The 24,476-nt window shown below is 42.9% G+C and overlaps 1 protein-coding gene across 1 annotated transcript in view; it reads left to right on the top strand.

Annotated features, from left to right (window-relative positions):
* The window catches only part of NFX1 (nuclear transcription factor, X-box binding 1), a 1,141,187-nt gene that overhangs the window by 521,007 nt on the left and 595,704 nt on the right, over positions 1–24,476 (top strand). The window contains exon 10 of the mRNA XM_069219549.1: positions 17,834–17,931. Coding sequence (XP_069075650.1) covers positions 17,834–17,931 — 98 coding nt within the window. The remainder of the gene's footprint in view (positions 1–17,833; positions 17,932–24,476) is intronic.

The following is a 24,476-nucleotide window of genomic DNA, read 5'->3' as shown; positions in this document are numbered from 1 at the left end:
TGGGGTGTTGTTCTCAGGTTCTCAAGCCGGAGGCATCGGGTGCAGAGTGTGAAGTCTCACGCTTCCGGCGGGAAACGTGCAGTCTTTGAAAGTTGCTTCTTTGTTGCAAAAAGTAGCTGGTTTTGAACAGGGCCGATGTTCACGGGAGTTTCTTGGTCCTTTAGTCCAGGGCAGTCCTCTGAGGCTTCAGAGGTCGCTGTTCCCTGTCAGATACATCGCTGGAGCAGGTTTTCGAAGTTGGAGACAGGCCGGTAGGGCTGGGGCCAAAGGCTTGTTGTCTTCCTTCTTCTCTGCAGGCTTGTAGGTCAGCATTCCTTCTTGTTTCTTCAGGTTGCAGGAATCTGATTTCCTGGGATATGGGGAGCCCCTAAATACTGAATTTAGGGGTGTGCTTAGGTCTGGTAGGGCAGTACCAATGGCTACTGACCCTGAGGGTGGATACACCCTCTTGGTGCCTCCTCTCTGTGGGGAGGGGGGCACATCCCTAATTCTATTGGGGGAATCCTCCAGTCTCAAGATGGAGGATTTCTAAAGGCAGTGGTCCCCTCAGCTCAGGACACCTGAGGGGCTGCCCTGACTGGTGGGTGACTCCTCCTTGTTTTTCTCATTATCTCCTCCAGCCTTGCCGCCAAAAGTGGGGGCAGTGGCCGGAGGGGCAGGCATGTCCACTAGCTGGGATGCCCTGGGGCGCTGTAACAAAAAGGGTGAGCCTTTGAGGCTCACCGCCAGATGTTACAGTTCCTGCAGGGGGAGGTGAGAAGCACCTCCACAGAGTACAGGCTTTCCTGGCCACAGAGTGACAAAGGCACTCTCCCCATGTGGCCAGCAACATGTCTGGTGTGGGGCAGATTGGCAGAAACTGGTCAGCCTACACTAGAAGTCGGATTGGTATTCAGGGGGCATCTCTAAAATGCCCTGTGAGTGTATGTTACAATAAATTGCACACTGGCACCAGTGTGCATTTGTTGTGCTTAGACGTTTGATACCAAACTCCCCAGTTTTCAGTGTAGCCATTATGGAACTATGGGGAGAGTGCCTTTGACAAACTCCCAGACTATATACTCTTATGGCTACCCTGCACTTACAATGTCTAAGGTTTTGTTTAGACACTGTAGGGGCATAGTGCTCATGCACATATGCCCTCACCTGTGGTATAGTGCACCCTGCCTTAGGGCTGTTAAGCCTGCTAGAGGGGTGACTTATCTATGCCATAGGCAGTGTGAGGTTGGCATGGCACTCTGAGGGGAGTGCCATGTCGACTTAGTAATTCTCTCCCCACCAGCACACACAAGCTGTGAGGCAGTGTGCATGTGCTGTGTGAGGGGTCCTCAGGGTGGCATAAGACGTGCTGCAGCCCTTAGAGACCTTCCCTGGCATCAGGGCCCTTGGTACCAGTTAGAAAGGACTTACCTGAGTGCCAGGGTTGTGCCAATTGTGGAGACAAAGGTACAGTTTAGGGAAAGAACACTGGTGCTGGCGCCTGGTTAGCAGGGCCCCAGCACATTTTCAAATCATAACTTAGCATCAGCAAACGCAAAAAGTTAGGGGGTAACCATGCCAAGGAGGCATTTCCTTACACAGCCTACCTAAGAAGACAGCACATACATGTCTTTCCATATTTAGACAATTAACTAATAAAATCAGTCATACGCAGTGTCAAAACCATACGCATTATGTAATACAAACCCTGCACACGCTAGGGTTCTCAATAAACTACCAAAAGTCACAACTACAGCCTGCGCAAATACAACAGTATCAACAATACACTGTCAAATTTGTCATGAGACTATTAGGTATGATGGCATCATGTATTGCAATAAATCCATATGCAAGACTAAACATGCAGCCCTTGCAACAGTGCCTTGCACAACAATGGTCAAAAGCACAGGGTCAACTTCAAGATCTAGTGTTGATAGACCGCCAAACATACATGTCCCTTCAGTGGTGGAATTCCACAAATCTAAACAAAGGGTGTCAGTTTCAAGACCCTGTGCCTCAGACCATAGTTACATCAGATGCATCAATGATTGGCTGGGGAGCTCACCTCAACAATCACAACATTCAAGGACAATGGGATTCACAACACAAACAGCTACACATAAATCACTTAGGGCTGTTAGCTGTCTTCCTAGCACTCAAAGCTTTTCAGCCTCTCCTTATTCACAAGAATGTCCTGATCAAAACAGACAACATGACCACCATATATTACCTAAAGAAAGAAGGAGGGACACATTTGTCCCAACTCTCCCCCCTAACTCAAATAATTTGGAAATGGGCAATACACAATCACATTTACCTGGTAGCACAATACATTCCAGGGATACACAAACAGCTAGCTGATGTTCTCAGCAGAAATCATCAACAGACACACGAGTGGGAGATTCACCCTCAAGTACTTCAAAAATACTTTCACCAATGGGGAACACCAGACATAGATATGTTCGCCACCAGTGAAAATGCAAAATGCCAAAACTTCGCATCCAGATACCCACATCCCCCATCCAAGGGCAATGCTCCATGGATGAATTGGTCAGGGATATTTACTTAGGCTTTTCCCCCTCTCCCGGTCATTCCATTTCTAGTCAACAAATTGCGTCAAAACATGCTCAATCTGATACTCATAGCACCAACGTGGGAACGCCAGCCGTGGTACACAACACCCTACTAGACCTTTCAGTAGTACCAAACTCCCAAACAGACCAGATCTGTTGACTCAAAACAAAGGGCAGATCAGGCACCCAAATCCCAACACACTCAATCTAGTGATTTGGCTCCTGAGATAATAGAATTTGGGCATTTACAACTGCCAACTGAATGTATGGAAGTAAGCAAGCAAGAAACCCCACTACCAGACAGTGCTATGCCGACATATGGAAAAGATTTGTATATTACTGTCAGTCTAAACAAATTGCCCCTCTTTCAGCATCAATACAATATATTGTATGTTATTTGCTTCATTTGCAGAAATCAAATTTAGCATTCTCTTCCATAAAAATACATCTCACTGCAATTTCTGCATATTTACAAAATATACAGTGCAGATCTTTATTTAGAGTACCTTTTATCAAAGCCTTCATGGAAGACTTAAAGCGCATCATTCCACCCAGAACACCTCCAGTTCCTTCTTGGAATTTAAACATAGTGCTTACGTGACTTATGGGCCCACCATTTGAACCTATGCACTCATGTCAACTGCATTTTTTAACATGGAAAGTTGCCTTCCTAGTCGCAATTACAATAATTGCGAAGAGTTAGTGAAATTCGAGCTTTCACTATTGAAGAACCATTCATACAGATACACAAACATAAAGTTGTACTACGGACTAACCCTAAATTTCTTCCTAAAGTAGTATCATCTTTTCATATCAATCAAACAGAGGAACTACCAGTTTTCTTCCCGCAGCCAGATTCTCTAGCAGAAAGAACTCAACATACATTAGACATTAAAAGAGTGCTAATGTACTACATAGATAGAACAAAAACATTCAGGAAAACCAAACAGCTATTTGTAGCATTTTAAAAACCTTATACTGGTAACCCCATTTCAAAACAAGGTTTAGCAAGATGGATAGTAAGATGCATCGAAACATGTTAACTTAAGCTAAAAGACATCTCTTAGTTGCTCTTAAAGCACATTCCACAAGGAAGAACGGTGCTACAATGGCCTTCTTAGGAAATATACCAATGGCTGAAATATGTAAAGCAGCTGCTTGGTCAACACCACATACATTTACTAAACACTATTGTGTAGATGTTTTAGCAACACAGCAAGCCACAGTAGGTGAAGCTGTACTCAGGACATTATTTCAGACAACTTCAACTCCTACAGGCTAACCACTGCTTTTATGGGAGAACAAACTGCTTTGTAGTCTATGCACAGCAAGTGTATCTGCAGCTACACATGCCATAGAACGGAAAATGTCACTTACCCAGTGTACATCTGTTCGTGGCATGTTCCGCTTTCAGATTCACATGCACCCTCCCACCTCCCCGGAATCCTGTAGTCGTTTAAGTTAAACACATTTGTACATATGTATATATATATGTTCAGTGGCATGTGTAGCTGCAGATACACATGCTGTGCACATCCCGCCATCTGGAGTCTTTTCGAGTCACGAGATCGAGGGACTCCTCCCATTTTGGCTCCATTGCGCATGGGCGTCGACTCCATCTTAGATTGTTTTTTTTCCGCCATCGGGTTCGGACGTGTTCCTTTTCGCTCCGTATTTCGGGTCGGAAAGTTAGTTAGAATCTCGGAAAAATCGTCGGTATTGTTTGCGTTTGGTATCGGGTTAGTTATAACAGATTGACACCGACTTTTGAAGAGCTCCGGTGGCCCTTCCGGATTTTTTCGATCCCCCCGTCGGGGCCTGGTCGGCCCGGCCATGTGTCTCTTCAAGGCTGATGGAACGGACCCCATTCCGCTTCTGCCCAAAATGCCATAACAAGTATCCATATACAGATCAGCATCTGGTCTGTAACTTGTGTCTGTCTCCAGAGCACAAGGAGGATACCTGTGAAGCCTGTCGAGCGTTTCGGTCGAGGAAGACATTAAGAGACCGAGAGCAAGAAGACTGCAGATGGCGTCAGCGCCGACAGGACAGGGGCGTTTCGAGGAAGAAGAAGAAAGCTTCTCCATCCATGAATCGGACTCGGACGATCCCGAAGAAACGCCGAAAACCGTGAGTAAGACATCGAAACATAAAACTCACGAGAAGACAACAAAAGCCCAGGGGACGCCACCGCCAACAGGCCATGGCTTAACCCGAAAGATAGGTGACCGATCATAGGCACCGAAAAAGGGCATGCATATGGCGAAGTCATCCGACTCCGGTTGAGATACCGCCACACAGCAATCTCGGGCCCGAGACACCGGCCCCGAACAGATTCGGCACCGAGACCGTGGCACCGAAATGGTTCGGCACCGAGAAACCACGACGCCGAAAATAAAGAAGGTTGCCTCGGAGCCCAAAAAGGCGACCGAAAAGATTTCGATTCCGAAACATCCAGCATCGGAACCGAAAACAGGTTCCTACACAGAGGAACAGGGATTGTCCTCCCAGATGCAAGGACATAAGTTCGGAGAGGAACTTCAATCTGTTGAGCCAGACTACACTCAAAGAAGGCTCCACATTCAAAAAGACACAGGGAAGATAAGCACTCTTCCCCCAATTAAGATGAAAAGAAGACTTGCCTTTCAAGAAAAGGACAAGCAGCCACAGGCAAAGGTGGCAAGACAAACAACTCCACCACCATCTCCACCACCATCAATGCACACATCACCGGTAGCCACTCCACCACTGATGCAATCTCCGACTCATACTGCAATGAGTCAAGATGATCCTGATGCATAGGACCTTTATGATGCTCCTGTATCAGATAACAGCCCAGACTGTTACCCTACAAGGCCGTCGCCACCTGAAGACAGTACATCCTACACGCAGGTGGTCTCAAGGGCAGCTGCGTTTCATAACGTCACCTTGCATTCAGAACCAATTGAGGACGACTTTTTATTTAATACACTCTCCTCCACTCCAAAGCTTACCTATGCTCCCAGGAATGCTAAAACATTCAAAACAAATATTTCAGGAGCCTGTTAAAGGCAGAGCCATAACTCCAAGGGTGGAAAAAAAGTATAAGCCACCACCAACAGGCCCTGTTTATATTACGCAGCAATTAACACCAGATTCTGTGGTTGTTGGGGCAGCTCGCAAGAGAGCAAACTCTCATACCTCAGGAGATGCACCACCTCCAGACAAGGAGAGTCGCAAATTCGATGCTGCGATAAAAGAGTTGCAGCACAAGCAGCAAACCAATGGCGTATTGCCAATTCACAAGCACTTTTGGCAAGATACTATAGAGCTCATTGGGACGAAATGCAGCATTTCATAGAAGACTTACCCAAAGAGTTCCAGAAAAGGGCACAACAAGTGGTAGAAGAAGGACAAAGTATCTCCAATAATCAGATACGGTCATCAATGGACGCAGCAGATACAGCTGCAGGGGCAGTAAATACTGCAATAACAATAAGGAGACACGCATGGTTGCGTACGTCAGGATTCAAGCCGGAAATACAACAAGCCGTGCTGAATATGCCCTTTAATGAACAGCAGTTGTTTGGGCCGGAAGTCGACACTGCTATTGAAAAACTCAAAAAAGATACTGATACCGCAAAAGCCATGGGCGCACTCTACTCCCTACAAAGCAGCGGCACATTTCGCAAAACACCATTTAGGGGAGGGTTGCGAGATCAACCTACAGAGGCCACAACCTCACAAGCAAGGCCCACTTATCAAAGCCAATACCAGCGGGGAAGTTTTCGGGGGCAATATAGAGGGGCACAATTCCCAAAAAATAGAGGGAAGTTCCAAAGACCCAAAACCCCTCAAAACAAACAGTGACTTCCAAGTCACACATCCCCAACACATAACACCTGTGGGGGGGAGACTAAGACAATTTTACAAACATTGGGAGGAGATAACAACAGACACTTGGGTACTGGCAATTATCCAGCATGGTTATTGCATAGAATTTCTCAAATTCCCTCCAAACGTGCCACCGAAAACACACAATATGTTAAAACAACATATAGATCTTCTAGGACTAGAAGTTCAGGCATTACTACTAAAAGAAGCAATAGAATTAGTACCAGAACACCAGAAAGGAACAGGAGTTTACTCTCTCTACTTTCTCATACCCAAAAAAGACAAGACTCTGAGACCTATATTAGATCTCCGAACATTAAATACCTACATCAAATCAGATCACTTTCACATGGTGACATTACAAGACGTAATCCCACTACTCAAACAACAAGACTACATGAAAACACTAGACCTAAAGGATGCATATTTCCATATACCGATACATCCTTCACACAGAAAGTACTTAAGGTTTGTATTCCAAGGAACACATTACCAATTCAAGGTGTTGCCATTCGGAATAACAACTGCGCCAAGAGTTTTTACAAAGTGCCTAGCAGTCGTAGCTGCACATATCAGAAGGCAGCAAATACATGTGTTCCTGTACCTAGACGATTGGTTAATCAAAACCAACACTCTAGAAAGGTGTTCACAACACACAAAGTATGTCATAGAAACCCTACACAAACTAGGTTTCTCAATCAACTACACAAAGTCACACCTTCTGCCGTGTCAAACACAGCAATACTTAGGGGCGACAGTCAACACAGCAAAAGGGATTGCCACTCCAAGTCCACAAAGGGTTCAGGCATTTCAAAATGTAATACAGGCCATGTATCCAAATAAAAAAATACAAGTCAAAAAGGTGATGAAACTCCTAGGCATGATGTCCTCATGCATAGCCATTGTCCCAAACGCAAGGTTGCACATGCAGCCCTTACAACAGTGCCTAGCATCACAGTGGTCACAGGCACAGGGTCAAATTCTAGATCTGGTGTTGGTAGACCGCCAAACATACACCTCGCTTCAGTGGTGGAACAGTATAAATTTAAACCAAGGGCGGCCTTTCCAAGACCCAGTGCCACAATACGTAATAACAACAGATGCCTCCATGATAGGGTGGGGAGCACACCTCAATCAATACAGCATCCAAGGACAATGGGACACTCACCAAAAACAGTTTCACATAAATCACTTAGAACTATTGGCAGTATTTCTAGCACTGAAAGCATTTCAACCCATAATAAGCTACAAACACATTCTTGTCAAAACAGACAACATGACAACGATGTATTACCTAAACAAACAGGGAGGCACAACCTCAACACAGTTGTGTCTCCTGGCACACAAAATATGGCATTGGGCGATTCACAACCACATTCGCCTAATAGCACAATTTATTCTGGGAATTCAGAACCAGCTAGCGGACAGTCTTTCTCGGGATCACCAACAGATCCACGAATGGGAGATTCACCCCCAAATACTGAATACTTACTTCCAGAGTTGGGGAACGCCACAAATAGATCTATTTGCAACAAAGGAAAACGCAAAATGCCAAAACTTCGCATCCAGGTACCCACAAGATCAGTCTCAGGGCAATGCGTTATGGATGAATTGGTCAGGGATATTTGCTTACGCTTTTCCCCCTCTCCCACTCCTTCCATATCTAGTAAACAAGCTGAGTCAAAACAAACTCAAACTCATACTAATAGCACCAACATGGGCAAGGCAACCTTTGTACACAACACTACTAGACCTCTCAGTAGTGCCTCATGTCAAACTACCAAACATACCAGATCTGTTAACGCAACACAAACAACAGATCAGACACCCAAATCCAGCATCGCTGAATCTAGCAATCTGGCTCCTGAAGTCCTAGAGTTCGGACATTTAGACCTTACACAGGAATGTATGGAGGTCATAAAACAAGCTAGGAAACCTACCACTAGACATTGCTATGCAAATAAGTAGAAAAGATTTGTCTATTACTGCCACATTAATCAAATTCAACCCTTACACGCATCTGCCAAAGACATCGTAGGATACTTACTACATTTGCAAAAATCAAAGCTAGCTTTTTCTTCCATTAAAATACATCTTACAGCAATTTCAGCTTACCTGCAAATTACGCACTCAACTTCTCTATTTAGAATACCAGTCATAAAAGCATTTATGGAAGGTCTAAAGAGAATTATACCACCAAGAACACCACCAGTTCCTTCATGGAACCTCAACATTGTCTTAACACGACTCATGGGTCCACCTTTTGAGCCCATGCACTCTTGTGAAATGCAATACTTAACATGGAAAGTTGCATTTTTAATTGCCATCACATCTTTAAGAAGGGTAAGTGAGATTCAAGCATTTACCATACAAGAACCATTTATTCAGATACACAAGCATAAAGTAGTTCTGCAAACAAATCCTAAATTCTTACCAAAAGTCATATCACCGTTCCACTTAAATCAAACAGTAGAATTACCAGTGTTCTTCCCACAGCCAGACTCTGTAGCTGAAAGAGCACTATATACATTGGTCATCAAAAGAGCGCTAATGTACTACATTGACAGAACAAAACTAATTCGCAAAACAAAACAATTATTTATTGCTTTCCAAAAACCTCATACAGGAAATCCAATTTCTAAGCAAGGCATTCCTAGATGGATAGTTAAGTGCATTCAAACCTGTTATCTTAAAGCTAAAAGAGAACTGCCTATTACACCAAAGGCACACTCAACTAGAAAGAAAGGTGCTACCATGGCCTTTCTAGGAAATATTCCAATGACAGAAATATGTAAGGCAGCTACATGGTCTACGCCTCATACATTTACCAAACACTACTGTGTAGATGTGCTAAGAACACAGCAAGCCACAGTAGGCCAAGCAGTACTACGAACATTGTTTCAAACAACTTCAACTCCTACAGGCTGAACCACCACTTTTGGGGAGATAACTGCTTACTAGTCTATGCACAGCATGTGTATCTGCAGCTACACATGCCACCGAACGGAAAATGTCACTTACCCAGTGTACATCTGTTCGTGGCATTAGTCGCTGCAGATTCACATGCGCCCACCCGCCTCCCCGGGAGCCTGTAGCCGTTTAGAAGTTGATCTTGAACATCTGTATATTTGTAAATATATATATTACTTTAAACTACATTATGTACATACGTATTCACTCCATTGCATGGGCACTATTACTAGCATATACAACTCCTACCTCACCCTCTGCGGGGGGAAAACAATCTAAGATGGAGTCGACGCCCATGCGCAATGGAGCCAAAATGGGAGGAGTCCCAATTTTTTCGTGACTCGAAAAGACTTCTTCAAAGAAAAACAACTTGTAACACTCCGAGCCCAACACCAGATGGCGGGATGTGCACAGCATGTGAATCTGCAGCGACTAATGCCACGAACAGATGTACACTGGGTAAGTGACATTTTCCTTACCATTCCATTAGCATGGACATCTCTTTTCTTTATACTCTATCACTCCTACCTTACCCTCCATGGGAAAACAATTTAACATTGAGTCAATGCCCATGCGCAATGGAGCCGAAGCGGAGGAGTCACTCGATCCCGTGACTCGAAAACACTTCTTCGAAGAAAAGCAACTTGTAACACTCCGAGCCCTACATTCGATGGCAGACGTATGCACAGCATGTGAATCTGCAGCGGAACATGCCACGAACAGATGTACACTAGGTATATATATATATATATATATATATATATGTATATATATATATGTATATATATATATATATATATATATATATATATATATATGTTTGGTGTCAGCAAGCTACTCAGCTCCTAAATTTCACACTCGAAGGCCCCTAATAAATACATAGAATTAAAGGTCTAACATTAAGAACGGGTCTGTTATTGCAGGGAACTCATGCGACCATTGCCTATGGTACTACTGAAATGTTGGTATGACTTCAATATATCCTGATGTCGTCCACAAGTGGCGCCAGTGTCACACATAATCAATTGAAATAGACTGTCTACTTAAATATTTATTCACCATTCACTTTGTTTCATCCGGGAGAGAAGTTCCCCACTTCCAAGATGTTTTTTTAATCCTTGTTTCATATTCTGCTAAAAAGATTATTTTATGTCTTGCTGTGCCTCTCGCTCTGTCTATATTTGTTCATGTGGGAGTCTCAGGGGTGTTGGGGCAATTTTCCACTGTCTGTCCTTAATAATTATGATATATTGTCCTTAGACCTCTTCTCTCACTACTCTTGGGGATTTGGACAATTCTTCAGAGGCCTTCAACAGGGTGCCTTCCTCTTGGAAAAACAACTGCAACAGGTTTTGTAGATTTTAAAATGAACTCCTGTATTCAAAGTATGTGAAAGTATGTAGTGCAATTACCTGAAAGATAGTCAATTATGTTCTTATTTATAGTAGCTGATAATTCTTCTTCTCTGTGTAAACCCTCAAGAAATATGTGTACGCCCATTCTATATTGTTTGATAACTCTTCTAGCCTCCAATCTTGAGGCTCTATAGTTCCACACTGGGGATAATGGTTAGTAATTATTATGGGGTTCGTGAGGCTACTACCACACTACTTCTTCCATGGAGGGCAATGGTCTTACATTAGTTAATTGGACAGTTGTAATTGATTAGTGAACCGTTGCAACATTAACCTAATTCAGTCAATTACTTTAAACTTTCATGTATAAGGTTGTAACTTATCCCTCATAAGAAAAGGAAATCCAATGCTTATTCCTAACAATATTATGTGGCCATATTTCTATCTTATACATACATGTACATATACAACAATACTAAATTTCATACTAAGGCAACCAACACAGTACTGCATCAAATCTAAATTACATACTAGGGCAAACATAGCATTTCTGGTCATTTCCCTCTGGATTCGTAGAGAGGACAACTTTTCACTATTTTGCTGAACATACACTGATTACTCAGCCTAAAACCCTGTTCTGCCTTGACCACTTTCAACTATGTCCCTTCTATCTTCTGGTCTTACTGCAGGGACCTCTTAATATTATGTCAATACACAATCTTGCATGCAGACAATTAATTATATATTATTTAAACATTGTTAATGGATTTGCATATAAAAAAGGAACTGAACTTGTACTATTCCCACCTTAAAAACGCCAAAGACCCAAATCCTGCCTCCCCCTTAGAAATTCAGAGACTTTGACTGAACAATGGCGTCTCTTTATCTTTCAAAATTGTGCAAATCACTTCTTGGGGGACAGGTAGTATTCTGGGCTGGCAGTCTGTGAAGTGAAGCAGAGCCCTTGCTTTGGCCTGCCAGTATGTTGAGGGAAAATCTATCGATAATTAAGACAGAGGCTCCGAAGACAGTGACCTCGAGCGTTGATGCTCCTCCTATGTCGCATCAACTGACCGACAGGATGAAGTTGAAGGATGACGGGATTCCCGGGATTTCTTCAACTTCTCCTTCTTACCTTGACCCGAAGACTTTGAAGAAGACTATTGGTGGTGGCTCCGTGACCTCTCGAATGAGACCGGGACTTAAGTGGAGTCGAGTGCCGGGCCGCCATAAGCTTGAGGGAACCGTTCCCTCAAGGCCTTCGAGTGCATGTCCTGGGACTCTTAGCACGACTTCGGGTCGTCGGGCTCCAGGCACCACAAACAGACCCGATGCGGATCCATCACCAATGACAGTCCGTGCACTGTTTGAAGCTGGTCTTCGGGGACATGCCTTGACGCACCAACAACTTCACAAAAATGCAACAAAAGAGTCAGAGTCGGTCAAAAATTGACCAAGGGTAGCTCTCTCCGGATCAGCACGTGGCGTGGAAAGAAACAAACTGACGTCACTGCGCTGAGGTGGCATCTATATACTACTCCCGATGTCATCATGGCGACTACGACGCCAATGACACCCACGGAGTTGACTGACACCACCTAACGACGGGCAATGGTACTGCGCGAAGAAAAAAACCTCCAGATCCAGTGTGACGCCTGGGGAAAAATTTTAAGGTAAGGAATCTGCATCTAGAATATGTCTCTACCAGACATGTTGTTACCAAAGGTAAGTAACTTGTACATTTCTGCAGAGGTTTGCTACTTACATAGGTTTTAATACTATCCCTCACCTGTAATATTTGTATTGAGGTTTGGGATTTTATAGCTGTATGTATGTCTATAAAATATATTCCTATTATTTTCCTACATCAGGTGTCTGTCCTATAACCAATAAAAGACAAAACAAAGGTCATGGATCTTCAGTGAATGAGGCAAGTTAGCAACCGGGAACAACCTGAGCTGCAGCGCACAGTGCCCCCGCTGCGTCACTGTCTGCTCCTCCAAACAGCCTGGGGCTGACACATCACAAACCCTGACACGGCATCCACCGAGCATGATTAGCCAGTACTACTTTTACAGTTTTACTTACAATGATACTGTACTGGACAATTGACACTTATCACGATTTCGATGATGAACAATATTTTTTAATATAAAAAAAAAGAGCCACAATAATCAATGCTTTCTATTGCAACTTGGCCTTAGCTCAGACCTAATCATAACCGTCTGTAGTTTGGTCTGGTCAGCAGAGCAGGTAACACAAAAGCAGCAGCTTAATGTATATTGAGGTAAATGACAACAATATACAGACAACACAGTAACTGCACAGTAATACAGTAACACAGGAACTGGCCCATCCTGACTGGCCTTAAATGAGCCTTAAAGTGATTTATGCTGCTGCTCGTGTGCACCCCAGTATCCAGGGCCTGCAGCTGTTTACCAAGTCAGGCTGCGTTGTGGAGTTGGGCACCTGCCTGAGAATTGCCCGGGCCAGAGAGCAGCTGTGGGAGCTGGGGTCAGGTAGTTGCTTCTGGGCCACTAAGTTTTAATTTCTTTAATGACTGCTCCAGTCAGAGCTACATGCAGGCTCATCAACCTTCGCTGGCAGGAAAACCGATTACAGCAATTTTTATGACATTATATGTTCTTTTTGTTTTTCAGTCTGCCAAAGCCAGAAATTTTTTTTGTTATTTTTTGTTGGTTTTTTTGCCAATCTTCTGTTAGTGTCCTTGAATGGGGTTGCTGAAAACAAAGCCAGTATTTGCTTAGTATTTTATACTTTCTGCAAATAAGTGCCAAACAGATGTCTATGAGTGGTTATGGATGGAGACTTACAGGACTCCTGATCTTAATTCTCATGCAAGCTTTTATTTGATGAAGAGAGTCTAGAAAAGTGCCACTATCTGGGCCCTTTTTTTAAACTTCTGACACCACAGTGGTAGGTAAAGGAAAAGAAAACAGCTTGTCATGTTTAATTCCTCGTTTGTTGCATGTCTCGGTGTCACTAGAGCATTCCCAAAAGTTTGATTTATTTACATAAACTCATTTGGTATGCATGAACTGCAAAATTATACTGTTTTGTCCATCCCCATCTGCAACAAGATTTGATTTCTCGGAGCTTAAAATGGAATCGTGTTAGGTGAACCACTGTCTTTGGCATAGTTTATGATCAAACATATGTTTGTATGATTCTACCCTGCAAATGTTTTGACTGCTGGAGTTGCTGCAGTCACTTTTTCTCTTTAAAGCAGTCGCGTCATCAGAGCGCTATAAGAGCACCACAGTCTTTTTGTAGATGAGTAATGCTTGTGGGTGTGCGCTTCTGATGACATTGGCAGCAGAAAAGAGGGTTATGCACTAGTCCTCATAAGGCAAGGGTGAGAAGGAGAGAGCTGTAAAAGGAAAGAGGAAACAATACGGTATCAAAAGGAGGGAGAGGCTGATCAGTGGAAGAATTGAGAGAAAGCAGTACAGTAAGAGCAAAAAAAGACTAGTGAGAGAGAGAGAGAGACCTCTGCAGCCAAAGAGCAGTCCAGACTCACTGAGCCCATAACTCTTTTGTTCATTATGTGCAGTAGGGGCTATGGATTCACACAGTTGCTCCTGCTCCTTGAGAGACCTTGGTTGCAGAAAAGGCGACAATGGTGGGTGTTTGAAAAGCAAAATAAAATGTCTACTTATTGTTTTGCGAATAAACACATGGTTATGCACATTTGTATTTAAAAATTAGGATACTTGTTAAGGTCTTTACATGTAAATGATGCTGCAGTTCTTTTAAAGTCACTTTTGAGAGCGAAAATGCCATTAAGAATGCAACGCTGTGCTAAAGATGCATGGCAGTAGCATTGGCCCAAAAGCCTAGCTGTTAGAGATTCTTATAATGGCTGTATTTTCACCTTATCTGATTTTTTTAAATGTCATTTTTAGGTCTCGCTTAAGGCAGCTCATGCGCTGTCTCCTAAGAAACATATTTTCTAGCAGTGGGTGTAGAGACCGCACATTGATTACAATTGTGTTTCTTGATTGTCACTGTCCTTTCCTTACTTCTTTTTATTCATCTATTGTTGGCTTCCTCTTCTATCTTTTATCTATCTAACTTTATCAATCTTTTGTCTATCAATCTATCTGGTAAACTGTTAGAGGGAGTATGACTAAACATGGCTAAAAGACATTGATGTTGACAACCCCAATGCCAATATCTCTGGGATTGCCAAGACCAGTAGGCTTTGCCAATGCTTGTTTTTCCTGCAGAAACCTTTGAGCAGCATTAAGTTAGACCCTGTCACATGTTACTCTGTAAATCCTTTCTTCAAAACTATAGACCACTACAGCAACACACTTGCATTAATGCTGAAACGTGCATTAATTCAAAAGCATGTGCCTAGGTAGGCCTGTTTCGTACAAGAATTCCATTCATGGGACTGGTCCACAGTACACTCTTAAAGATTCTCTTTATGTTTTACTTTGTTCTACCAAGCTTGTGATTCTATAGAAGGTGAGTTTTGGAAGATGAACGCCATCTTTAAAAATAGTTGTTCAGTGTTATCTTTTCTAGATTCACACAATCAATGCTGAAATATTGAGGAATCAAGTAGGATCTCAACTCCAACAGTTGTTATTGGGATGGACCTGAGTTCTGGGATAGACCTTGGCAAATGTTATTGTTTTCGGAGGCTTACTGAGCCTCAGTCCAGTGTACAAACACTGAGACACATTCTGTAGGGGGTGAGGGAGAGCTTCCAACTTTCCTTGGTAGCTCGACCTGCACACCAAAACTGATAAAAATCTGCGAGGTTCTAAACGAATGCTTTGCTGGTTACATGCAACTCTTTGATGCTGAACGATAACTCACTGAGCTATAACACAGAGATTGCAACTCGTGACTGCCAGAGAAAACTAAAGATTTTTGCAACAAAAACATTAACCCACTGAGCTATCCTACATAAAATACAAACCTTTGGCCCGCTTTATCCTCTGAAACAAGCCTAGCTTCTCATCTGCGACCCACAAATGTACACACATTTCTCCAGCATGTATATTAACCACCAGAACAAATATGCTTCTGCTATACATTAATGGCTGTCTGCAGCAGGTGCCTTTACCCCAGTGTTTTCATTTGGCTGCTCCTGTCGATGTTCAGCACCCTCAAAGGAAATGAAGGCGTTCAGAAAAAGTGTGTCTACGGGGCTCTTTTCCTGTCCTTTATGGCTCCCACTCCCAGCTTTAAAATCTGGACACTGCTAAAAAAACCAAAAATAGATCAAATAAAAACCTAACTGACAGGTTTGGAGATTTCTGGCTACCTGGAGAAAGGGCATGAGGAGGAAGACCACAAGCAGAAGGACCCGAACCATCAGGTATACCTGCATGACCAGGAGTGGAGGGGGAGGCAGGAGAACCAAGAACAAGTGGATTATGAGAACTAGAGGGACTAGGTGAATCAGCACTAGGAGAGCTAAGGGGAGTGCTCGAAGGGTTACCAGAAGAAGGAGGACCAGCTCCAGGTAGCTAAGGAAGAGAACCAGAAGCACTGGGTCTAGTACTTGGAAGAAAAAGACCAGAAGGACCAGGACCGAAAATAACAGGATGACCAGAACCTAGAAAATCAAAAGAAGGATGACTGAGGCCAAGAAGGTAAATTTAGGACTGGGGGAGGTGGACCAGACGGTTGACAAATCGGACCAAAAGAGGAAGAGGAGCAAGAGGAGTGCCTGAAAGAGTAGTAGTACCAAGTGCAGACCCAAGAATTGGGGGGCAACCTGGTCCAGGCAGACAGTGATCAGGAGAAGTAACTTGACGACATCCAAATCAAACAGAAGGATTCCCAGGACCAATACTAGGACATAAAATATGAGGACGCCCAGGAGCAAAGATGAGAAGTGGATGGAGGGCCAGGTTGAGAAAAGGGGGTTGAGGGAAAGACCAGCAACAGGAGAAGGACCAGGAGGCAATTATGATGATGGGGGAGTGGTAGTAGGAGGGAATTTAGGATCAGGGGAACAGTTAAGAAGAGCATCAGGACCAGGAGGAAGACGGGGATCAGAACAAGGAGGAAGTTGAACTATGTATAAGGATTTGCCCATAGTTATAATCAAATGTTAGTTACTTTTTCTTAGTCCACTGGCTGTTTAGATCTTTTCAGCCCACTTCAAGCACTGCTTAACCCTCACAGCTATTTCAAAATGCAGCATGTTGCAACCAATTAAGTAAAATGGAGCAGCTTTACTAGTATATTTTTTAAGTTGCCAATTTCATTGTGGCCAGAGTTTTCATAATTCAATAATACATGAGCTGTCATTGGCTTTGTCCCTCATGACTCTGCCCCTTTCTGTTTTATCCACTATATAGAATCCCAAAGTAAATTGTTTCAGTTTCCACCACAGACTGTAGACTACTTTCCATCTTATTTTTGCTCTGAAAATGAATCTGAAGGAACTGGTGAATGGGTTGAGGAGCTGACGGTTTAAGTGCCTCTCACAGATTGCTGGTGTTGGTTAGTCTGAAGTCTGGTGATATGATGAAAGAAATGTTCTATTACAGAATAAATGATTGTCTTTACTTGATGCCAGAGGATTATTCTACATAGAATATTAATCTGTTAAAGACGCTAGCGCTGGAGTAATACAATTCAAATGCACATACACTTTGTTATTAGCTCAGATTTGGTTTGTGCTCCAAAAGTGCCTGTAATCTGTAATGAAAGTGAGAGTGAAGAAGGGAAGAGAGGATACACAGCAATCATATACATTTTTGTAATCAAACATTTCAAGCTGGTATCGTTGGTTTTCATCCTGCTTTACTAGGGGACAGAATTGCCACTGTCTTGGAACAGGAATCAGTCTATGGATTTGTACAACATTTTTGAAAATTGTGTTATCATTAAATGATTGTGTTTTGTTTTCTAGTTTGCTTAGTAAGGAATCATAAAATGACATTATTTGACCCAAAGAATTTTAAAGCTGCACTGTCTGTTCTCTCTGGTTTATCTGTCTTTGGGTGATAATTTTTAATAGCAGTGGTGGCTGATAAATTTAGACCAGCAATTGCTGTTGTGCTCACTAAGTTAATTGTGTTCATGTTTCAGATTTTATTCACACCTGTGAGAACCTCTGCCATGAAGGTGAATGTGGTAATTGCTCTCGAACTTCTAATATATCCTGTAGGTGTGGTTTTAAATCTAAGGTATGTTTTTTGCAATCTCAAGTGTTGTTTTAAGGTCTCACATATAAAACTGCATGCACTGTATATTGCTATACATTTTATTAGCTTACAATGGGCTTAGGGCCCGCCCATTGCTTACCATTTTTTGGTTGTCTTGGCACTCTCCTGTATTTGTTTATCATTTATTTGCTTCTGTTGTCTTTACTTCCTCCTCTTGTATTTACCCTCCTGCCGAGGCATGACCAAAGTGCTTGTGTCTTTCAACTGCTTGCATTTTGGGAGCTACTTTTTTTCTTTTTGTTTAAGCACTTCATGAGAGTGCATGTGTTTTTCAGTTGTCTCGCTTATGTACTTCTAACGCCGTGCTGTGTGTTGCGCTCTCTCATCTGCATTCTTCTGTCCCTCCCCTCACTCATTTATCATCTCTTGTAAGTTTCTGTGCCTCCCCCCCAGATTGCTTTCTGTCACCTCTGCGCTTCTGTTCTCCACCTGCTCTCATGTTGCCCTCTCTGGTCCATATGCTTCTGTGCCACTCCCAATATTGTTCTCATTCGTAACCATGCTTCTGTACCCCTGCTTTTCTCCATGTTGCTTTCTGCTTTTCTTCATTCATGTGATAGAAAAACGTATCCACTTCACATTGCTGTCTCTCGCCTATGCACTTCTCATACCCCTACCCTCGTCGATCCCAAGTCCCGTTAACATTTAAAAACAAGTGGCCACTGGGCATGCATGTTTAACACAAATGTGCCTTCAAAATGACACAGACCAGCGGCCACATCATTGTGCTTGTTTTAAAAAGTATATATTTTTTAATGCTTCTTTATGTTCTAAAGCATCTGCTTAGATGCTGTATAGCATGAAGAAGAGACCTATTGACTTTGCCTATGCTTGTTTTTAAATCTTTTTCTATCTTTAGTGATGGTAGTTGCAGTGTATAATTCTAAGAAGCGTTTATTCAAGATAAATACATTTTTTGTTGTCTGACGTGCTGTCACAAGTGGAGAATATCTTTTGTTCAGTTTAAAAAAAAAAAAAAAAAAAAAATATTTGCATACTTTGCTTTGGAAACATTACACTAGAAATACTTATCGTTCTTGCTTGTCTTAGTTCCTTATAGCAGTGGTTCTAAACTTGTGGTCTGGGGACCCGTGGTGGTCCGTGAAGCCTACTCTGGGGGTCTGCGACTGCTTAGAAAATAAAATATTAAACAGATTATTAAAGTGTATATAAATAAAGAAAATGCAAAACTGAAAAACTTAAAACTTTCTGTAAATGTGAAGGAATTTCAAATGTGAGGGTAAAACTTAAGTTAGTAACTTCAGACTAATTTTGGGGAGTAGTAGAAGTGTATCAAATAGAATATAGTATGGACAATGAGTGGCCTCAACTGAATTTAGAAAAGCTCCAAAGTTACCATTAAATTTTAGATTTTTTTTTTTTTTTTAACCCTTTGGCTGTTAGGCCTTTTGCTCCCCAGTGCTAAGTCGTTTCGCACTTAGGCCTCCATAACTTTTTCCCGCATAGGCTATCCACTACAGATTTGTGCCTTTTTTTCCAACATCCTGGAGATTTTAACAGTACCCAGGATTTGTGGATTACCCTGGAGGTGACTGAGAAATTAGCCACAATATAGCTAATTTTTGTTTTTGCGTTTTTGGAAGAATGGGAATAAATGCTGCACAAGAAAGTGTCTGTTTTTTTCATGCAAATGGTATCGACGAAAGCGGTACGGTGCTAGAATCACCATCCTCCTAGCTTTCAGTAACAGGCAGACCTGAATACAAAAAGCACACATTTTTTACCACAGTTTTGGCATTTTACTGGGAGACAGCCAATTTCCCTTATGTTTGTGCTTTCATCCGCCTTCCATTTTATGATGGAGACTGGGGTGAAACTCATGGTGAATCCCAGAAAGCCATACATGTCTGAAAGCTAGACAAAATTCTGAATTCAGCAAGGGTTCATTTGTGTAGCTCCTTGAAGGTTTTCCCCAAAAATGTAAGTGTTGAAATAAAATGTTGAAAGTTAATAGAAAAAAAAGTCCGATTTGTGACCATGTTTTTATTTGTAACGTCTCGCCATGATGACTGATTTACAAAAGCAATATGCCATTATACCCACGAGACACTTGTGATTGTGGGAAGTATAGGGTTTGTGGGTTTTTCAAGAACTCGAGGCACCCAGAGCCAATAACTGAGCTTCACCGTGCCATGGTTTTTCATTGTATTCAGGGTAAAGAGCAATTCATATGGTAGAATATAAAGAGTGAAAAATAGGTATCAAAGAAACTTATTTTTTTCCAAAATGGGCATGACATATGCAGTTTAGAATTTGCACATCTCTAAATCTGTGGGTACCCATACTAGAATGTGAATTAGAGGACATTTCTCAAAATGTCTTCTTTCTCACCCAGTGGGTTACATTTGGAAGACACAAATGCAGAGAAATACAATTGGTAATAACACATGTTCTACTAGTCTGTGTTCCCCAAGTCTTCTGATAAAATTGGTACCTCACTTGTGTGGGTAAGCCTAGGGGCTGCTAAATGAAACAGTCCAAAACACAACATGAATACATCACATTTTGCAACTGAAAACTGACCCTTTTATTTATTTTTTGCAACGTACCCTGGTGTGAATTTTGTGCCCTAGCTCTCCCAGGCACCCACAGAAACGTAGCAAGTATGTACATTTCTGAAAACTAGACACCTAACAGGAGTTCAGGGTGGGGTTACTTGCGTGGCTCTCTCCAGGTTGTTTTGCCCAGAATTCCTTGCAAACCTCAAATTTGAGTCAAAAACACACATGTTCCTCACATTCTTGTAATGGAAAGCCCTGGAATCTGTGGGGATTCACACACTCCCTTCCACCCAGCATGCCCCTAATTTTTCTGATAAAAATGGTACGTCACTTATGTGGGTCGGCCAAGTGTCCACAACACAAAAGGGCCAAAAACGTATTGTGGCGATAATGATAAGTCCGGTAGATGTACTAATTATTCCTGGGGTCGGCAACCATATATGCATATATGGAAACCTATCAAGCCGAGTTATTTCTGAAAAGTAGACATCCAGGGGAGTCCAGGGAGCTGTCACTTGTGTGGATCTGCCAATGTTTTTGAAACATTGAATAAAACACTAATTTTCCTTGCATTTCTGTAATGAAAACTACAGGGCAGAGTTTTTATAGGGACAAGTGGTAGAATGCTGGGTGGTAGGAAGTTTGTGGAAATTGCACATTCCTGTAGCTTGCCACAGAAATGCACAGAAATATAGTGTTTTTATTCAATGTTATCACTTTGCAAGGTATTCTGGATAAGAAAACAATGGGAGAACCTTGCAAGCCACACCTCCCTGGACTCCCTAGGGTATCCACTTTATTTTTTTTTATTTTTTTTAGATGTCTGAGTTGGATAGATTTCCCTAGATAGCCGCTGAGCCAGAGACAAAAAACGCAGGTACCCCTCTTGCAAAACAGATTGTTATGTAATGGATAATTTTGATGTCTCCACAATACATTTTGGGCCCTTCCCTATTGCAGGGACTTGACCCACCCACACAAATGAGGTTGCATTTTTATTGGAAGACGTGGGGGAATGTTGGGTGGTAGGAAATTTGTGCCGGCCAGGTCATCCCCCAACTTTCCCACACAGAAATGGGAGAGAATGTGAGGAAAATATGTTTTTGTAAATGAATCAAATTTACAAGGACTTCTGGATAACAAACTTGTGGATTTCACACAAAATATACCATATATTATTCCTTTAGTGACTAGTTTCCAACAAAATGTGAGAGCACAAGGTGATCACTACAGGGAAGGTATGCACTGACAGTAAGCAGCTTAAAAACACCAAAACATTATTACACACCCATCCACAAGCCAATCACTGGCATACTGGTTGGATTTGGCATGAGGGTAAGTAAATGGGTGATTTAAAAAAAAAAAAAAAAAAACTTTTCACCAAATGCTTTACAAAATAAATTCTGTGAAAATCATTGTAAATAATATTAACATCAGAATGGCGAACCACTGACTTAAAGAAGCTTGTAAGCTGTAAGGCCACATCAAGGCACCAACCACTTTACAGTCCATTCACATGCCTTTCATGTGTCAGAAACAGTAAACCATTCACACTTCCAGATGTGGCCTGTTGCACCTGGCCCTTTTTTCAGGGTCATCCCTAATATTTTTGCCTCCTGCTTCCTAATTTTTCTGCCCAGTTTTTGTTGGCTTTAGGACTCTGGGCACTTTACCACTGCTAATCGGTGCTAAAGTGCATATACACTCTGTGTAAAGTTTATTGTTGATTGGTTTATCCACGACTGGCATATTTGATTTACTTTTAAGTCCCTCCATAGTAAAGTGCACTAGAGGTACCTAGGGCCTGTAAATCAAATGTTACTAGTAGGCCTGCAGCACTGATTGTGCCACACACATTAGTAGCCCTGTAAACCTGGCTCAGACCTGCCACTGCAGTGTCTGTGTGTGCAGTTTTAAACTGCCAAATCGACCTAGCAAGTGTACCCAATTGCCAGGCTCAAACCTGCCTTATTGGTACATGTAAGGTAACCCTAAGGTAGGCCCTAGGTAGCCCCATGGGCAGGGTGCAGTGTATTCAAAAGGTATGACATGTACTGATGTGTTGTCCTAACAGTGAAATACTGCCAAATTTGTTTTTCACTGTTGCAAGGCCCATCTCCCTCATAGGTTATGATGGGGGCTGCCTTTAAATAACTTTACAGTACAGATTCCCTTTGAGGGCAGATAGAAATATGGAGTTTAGGGTCTCTGAACTCACAGTTTAAAAATACATCTTTTAGTGAAGTTGGTTTTTGGAGTGTGCGTTTGAAAATGACACTTTTAGAAAGTAGGCATTTGTATACTTACACCATTCTGTGACTCTGCCTGTTTGTGGATTCCCTGCCTGGGTCAGTTTGACAGTTGGGCTTTTTACACCTCTCCTCTAGACAGTGACACAAAGGGAGCTTGGGTGTAGGCTGCATATCCTGATGAGCCATCTGTGCTGAGAGGGAGGGAAGGAGTGGTCACTCACACCTGAAAGGGCTGTGCCTGCCCTCAAACAATGCAGTCTCCAACCCCCTTGTGTGTGTCTGGGGCCTGATCTGGACAAGGAAGGTGTTGTAACCTGGAGTCATTATTATCCTTTGACATGTCTCAAATGTTTTGAATGCTGTATTCTGTAAACATGGCTATATCCTTGCGCTGCAGCTGAAGTGGCAGTTGCCGCTAGCTGTTTGACGGGGATACCATGACGCGGAGTGTTGCGATCTCAGTAAATCAATTTAAAATATTTGCCGTGTGAAAAGCTCCTTCATTACAACAGAAGGATCTTGCAAACATGTGAGACTTTCCTTTGAAGTTTGCCAACTTCAAAGGCAGAAAGGGGTATAGTAGACCCAAAACCCCAGTCTTTTAGAATCTTTCTGGAATCAAGAGAAACCTCTGCCCAGGAAATGAGCTGAAGGAGGAGTACTGTCCCTTTGCTGTGCTGCTTTGTTGTACTGGCCTGCAGTTGCTGCTTCTGCCTGACAAGAGTGCAGAGGGTGAACCTTGCTGTGTGTCCTGTTTGAGAAAGTTCTCCAAGGGCTTGGAGTAGAGCTTGCCTCCCGTTGGAAGTCTCAGGGTCACCAAAGACTTCAGTTTCCTAAACCTGCAGCACTAGGAACTGTGTGTTTTGTGCTGTTCAAGAGCAGAAACCACTGCAATGCCGCCAATGATGCCATTGGCCTTGACCATGACCTGCCAACGCCACACTGAGCCGAACTGCCCCGCTTCGCACTGTGATCCTAGCCTCACAGATGTGGTCAGACGACTACACAGAGCCGCTGCTCACACCACATCCTGGGCATCCCTGATGACGCCACTCCTGTTGACACCGGTGCCGCTGCCTTCACCGTGGCCTGTGGACACCATTTGTGAGGTACACAAGCACCATCCCGCACCGCAGCCCAGGTCCACTGACGCCAGCCCCATCGACTCCAGTGTCATCACCAGGCATCCTTGCCTGAACTATGGTCTGTGGACACTGCTTGTGAGGGTCACAAAGCACCGTCCCGCACTGCTGGCTTGGGCCTACCGACGACAGCGCTTCAGCAATGACGCCGCTACTGACTGCACTGTGACCTGGTGACACTGCACGTCACATCGTCCCTCTTCACACCGCAGCCCCGACGCAATCCATGTCAGCGCTCCTGACTTAGCCTGGAGTTCGATCTGCAACAAGTGTGACTTCAAGGGCCTGATGTCCCCTGCACTGACTCCGGAACAGCACAAAAAAAAAGTCAAGACATAGAGAAGAGATGAGTGCAAAAATTTAAGATGAGAGGTGGACAGGAGATGATAATCGAGTGATCAGGCATCACGTATAAAACATAATGGTAATAAATGGTAATAAAACATGCATCAATTAATCATATTTCTGGATTGTTTCCAGATGAGTCCTCCCCAGAACGGGCAGGAAGATAGTTGCTTACAGCTGGGTAGGGATGAACACATAACTTTATTCATTTCTGCTCCTTGTGTCAGCCTGTTGTATTTGATGCT

Source organism: Pleurodeles waltl, chromosome 2_2, assembly GCF_031143425.1.
Source record: "Pleurodeles waltl isolate 20211129_DDA chromosome 2_2, aPleWal1.hap1.20221129, whole genome shotgun sequence".
Taxonomy (NCBI): domain Eukaryota; kingdom Metazoa; phylum Chordata; class Amphibia; order Caudata; family Salamandridae; genus Pleurodeles; species Pleurodeles waltl.
This window is presented reverse-complemented; position numbering and strand designations above follow the sequence as displayed.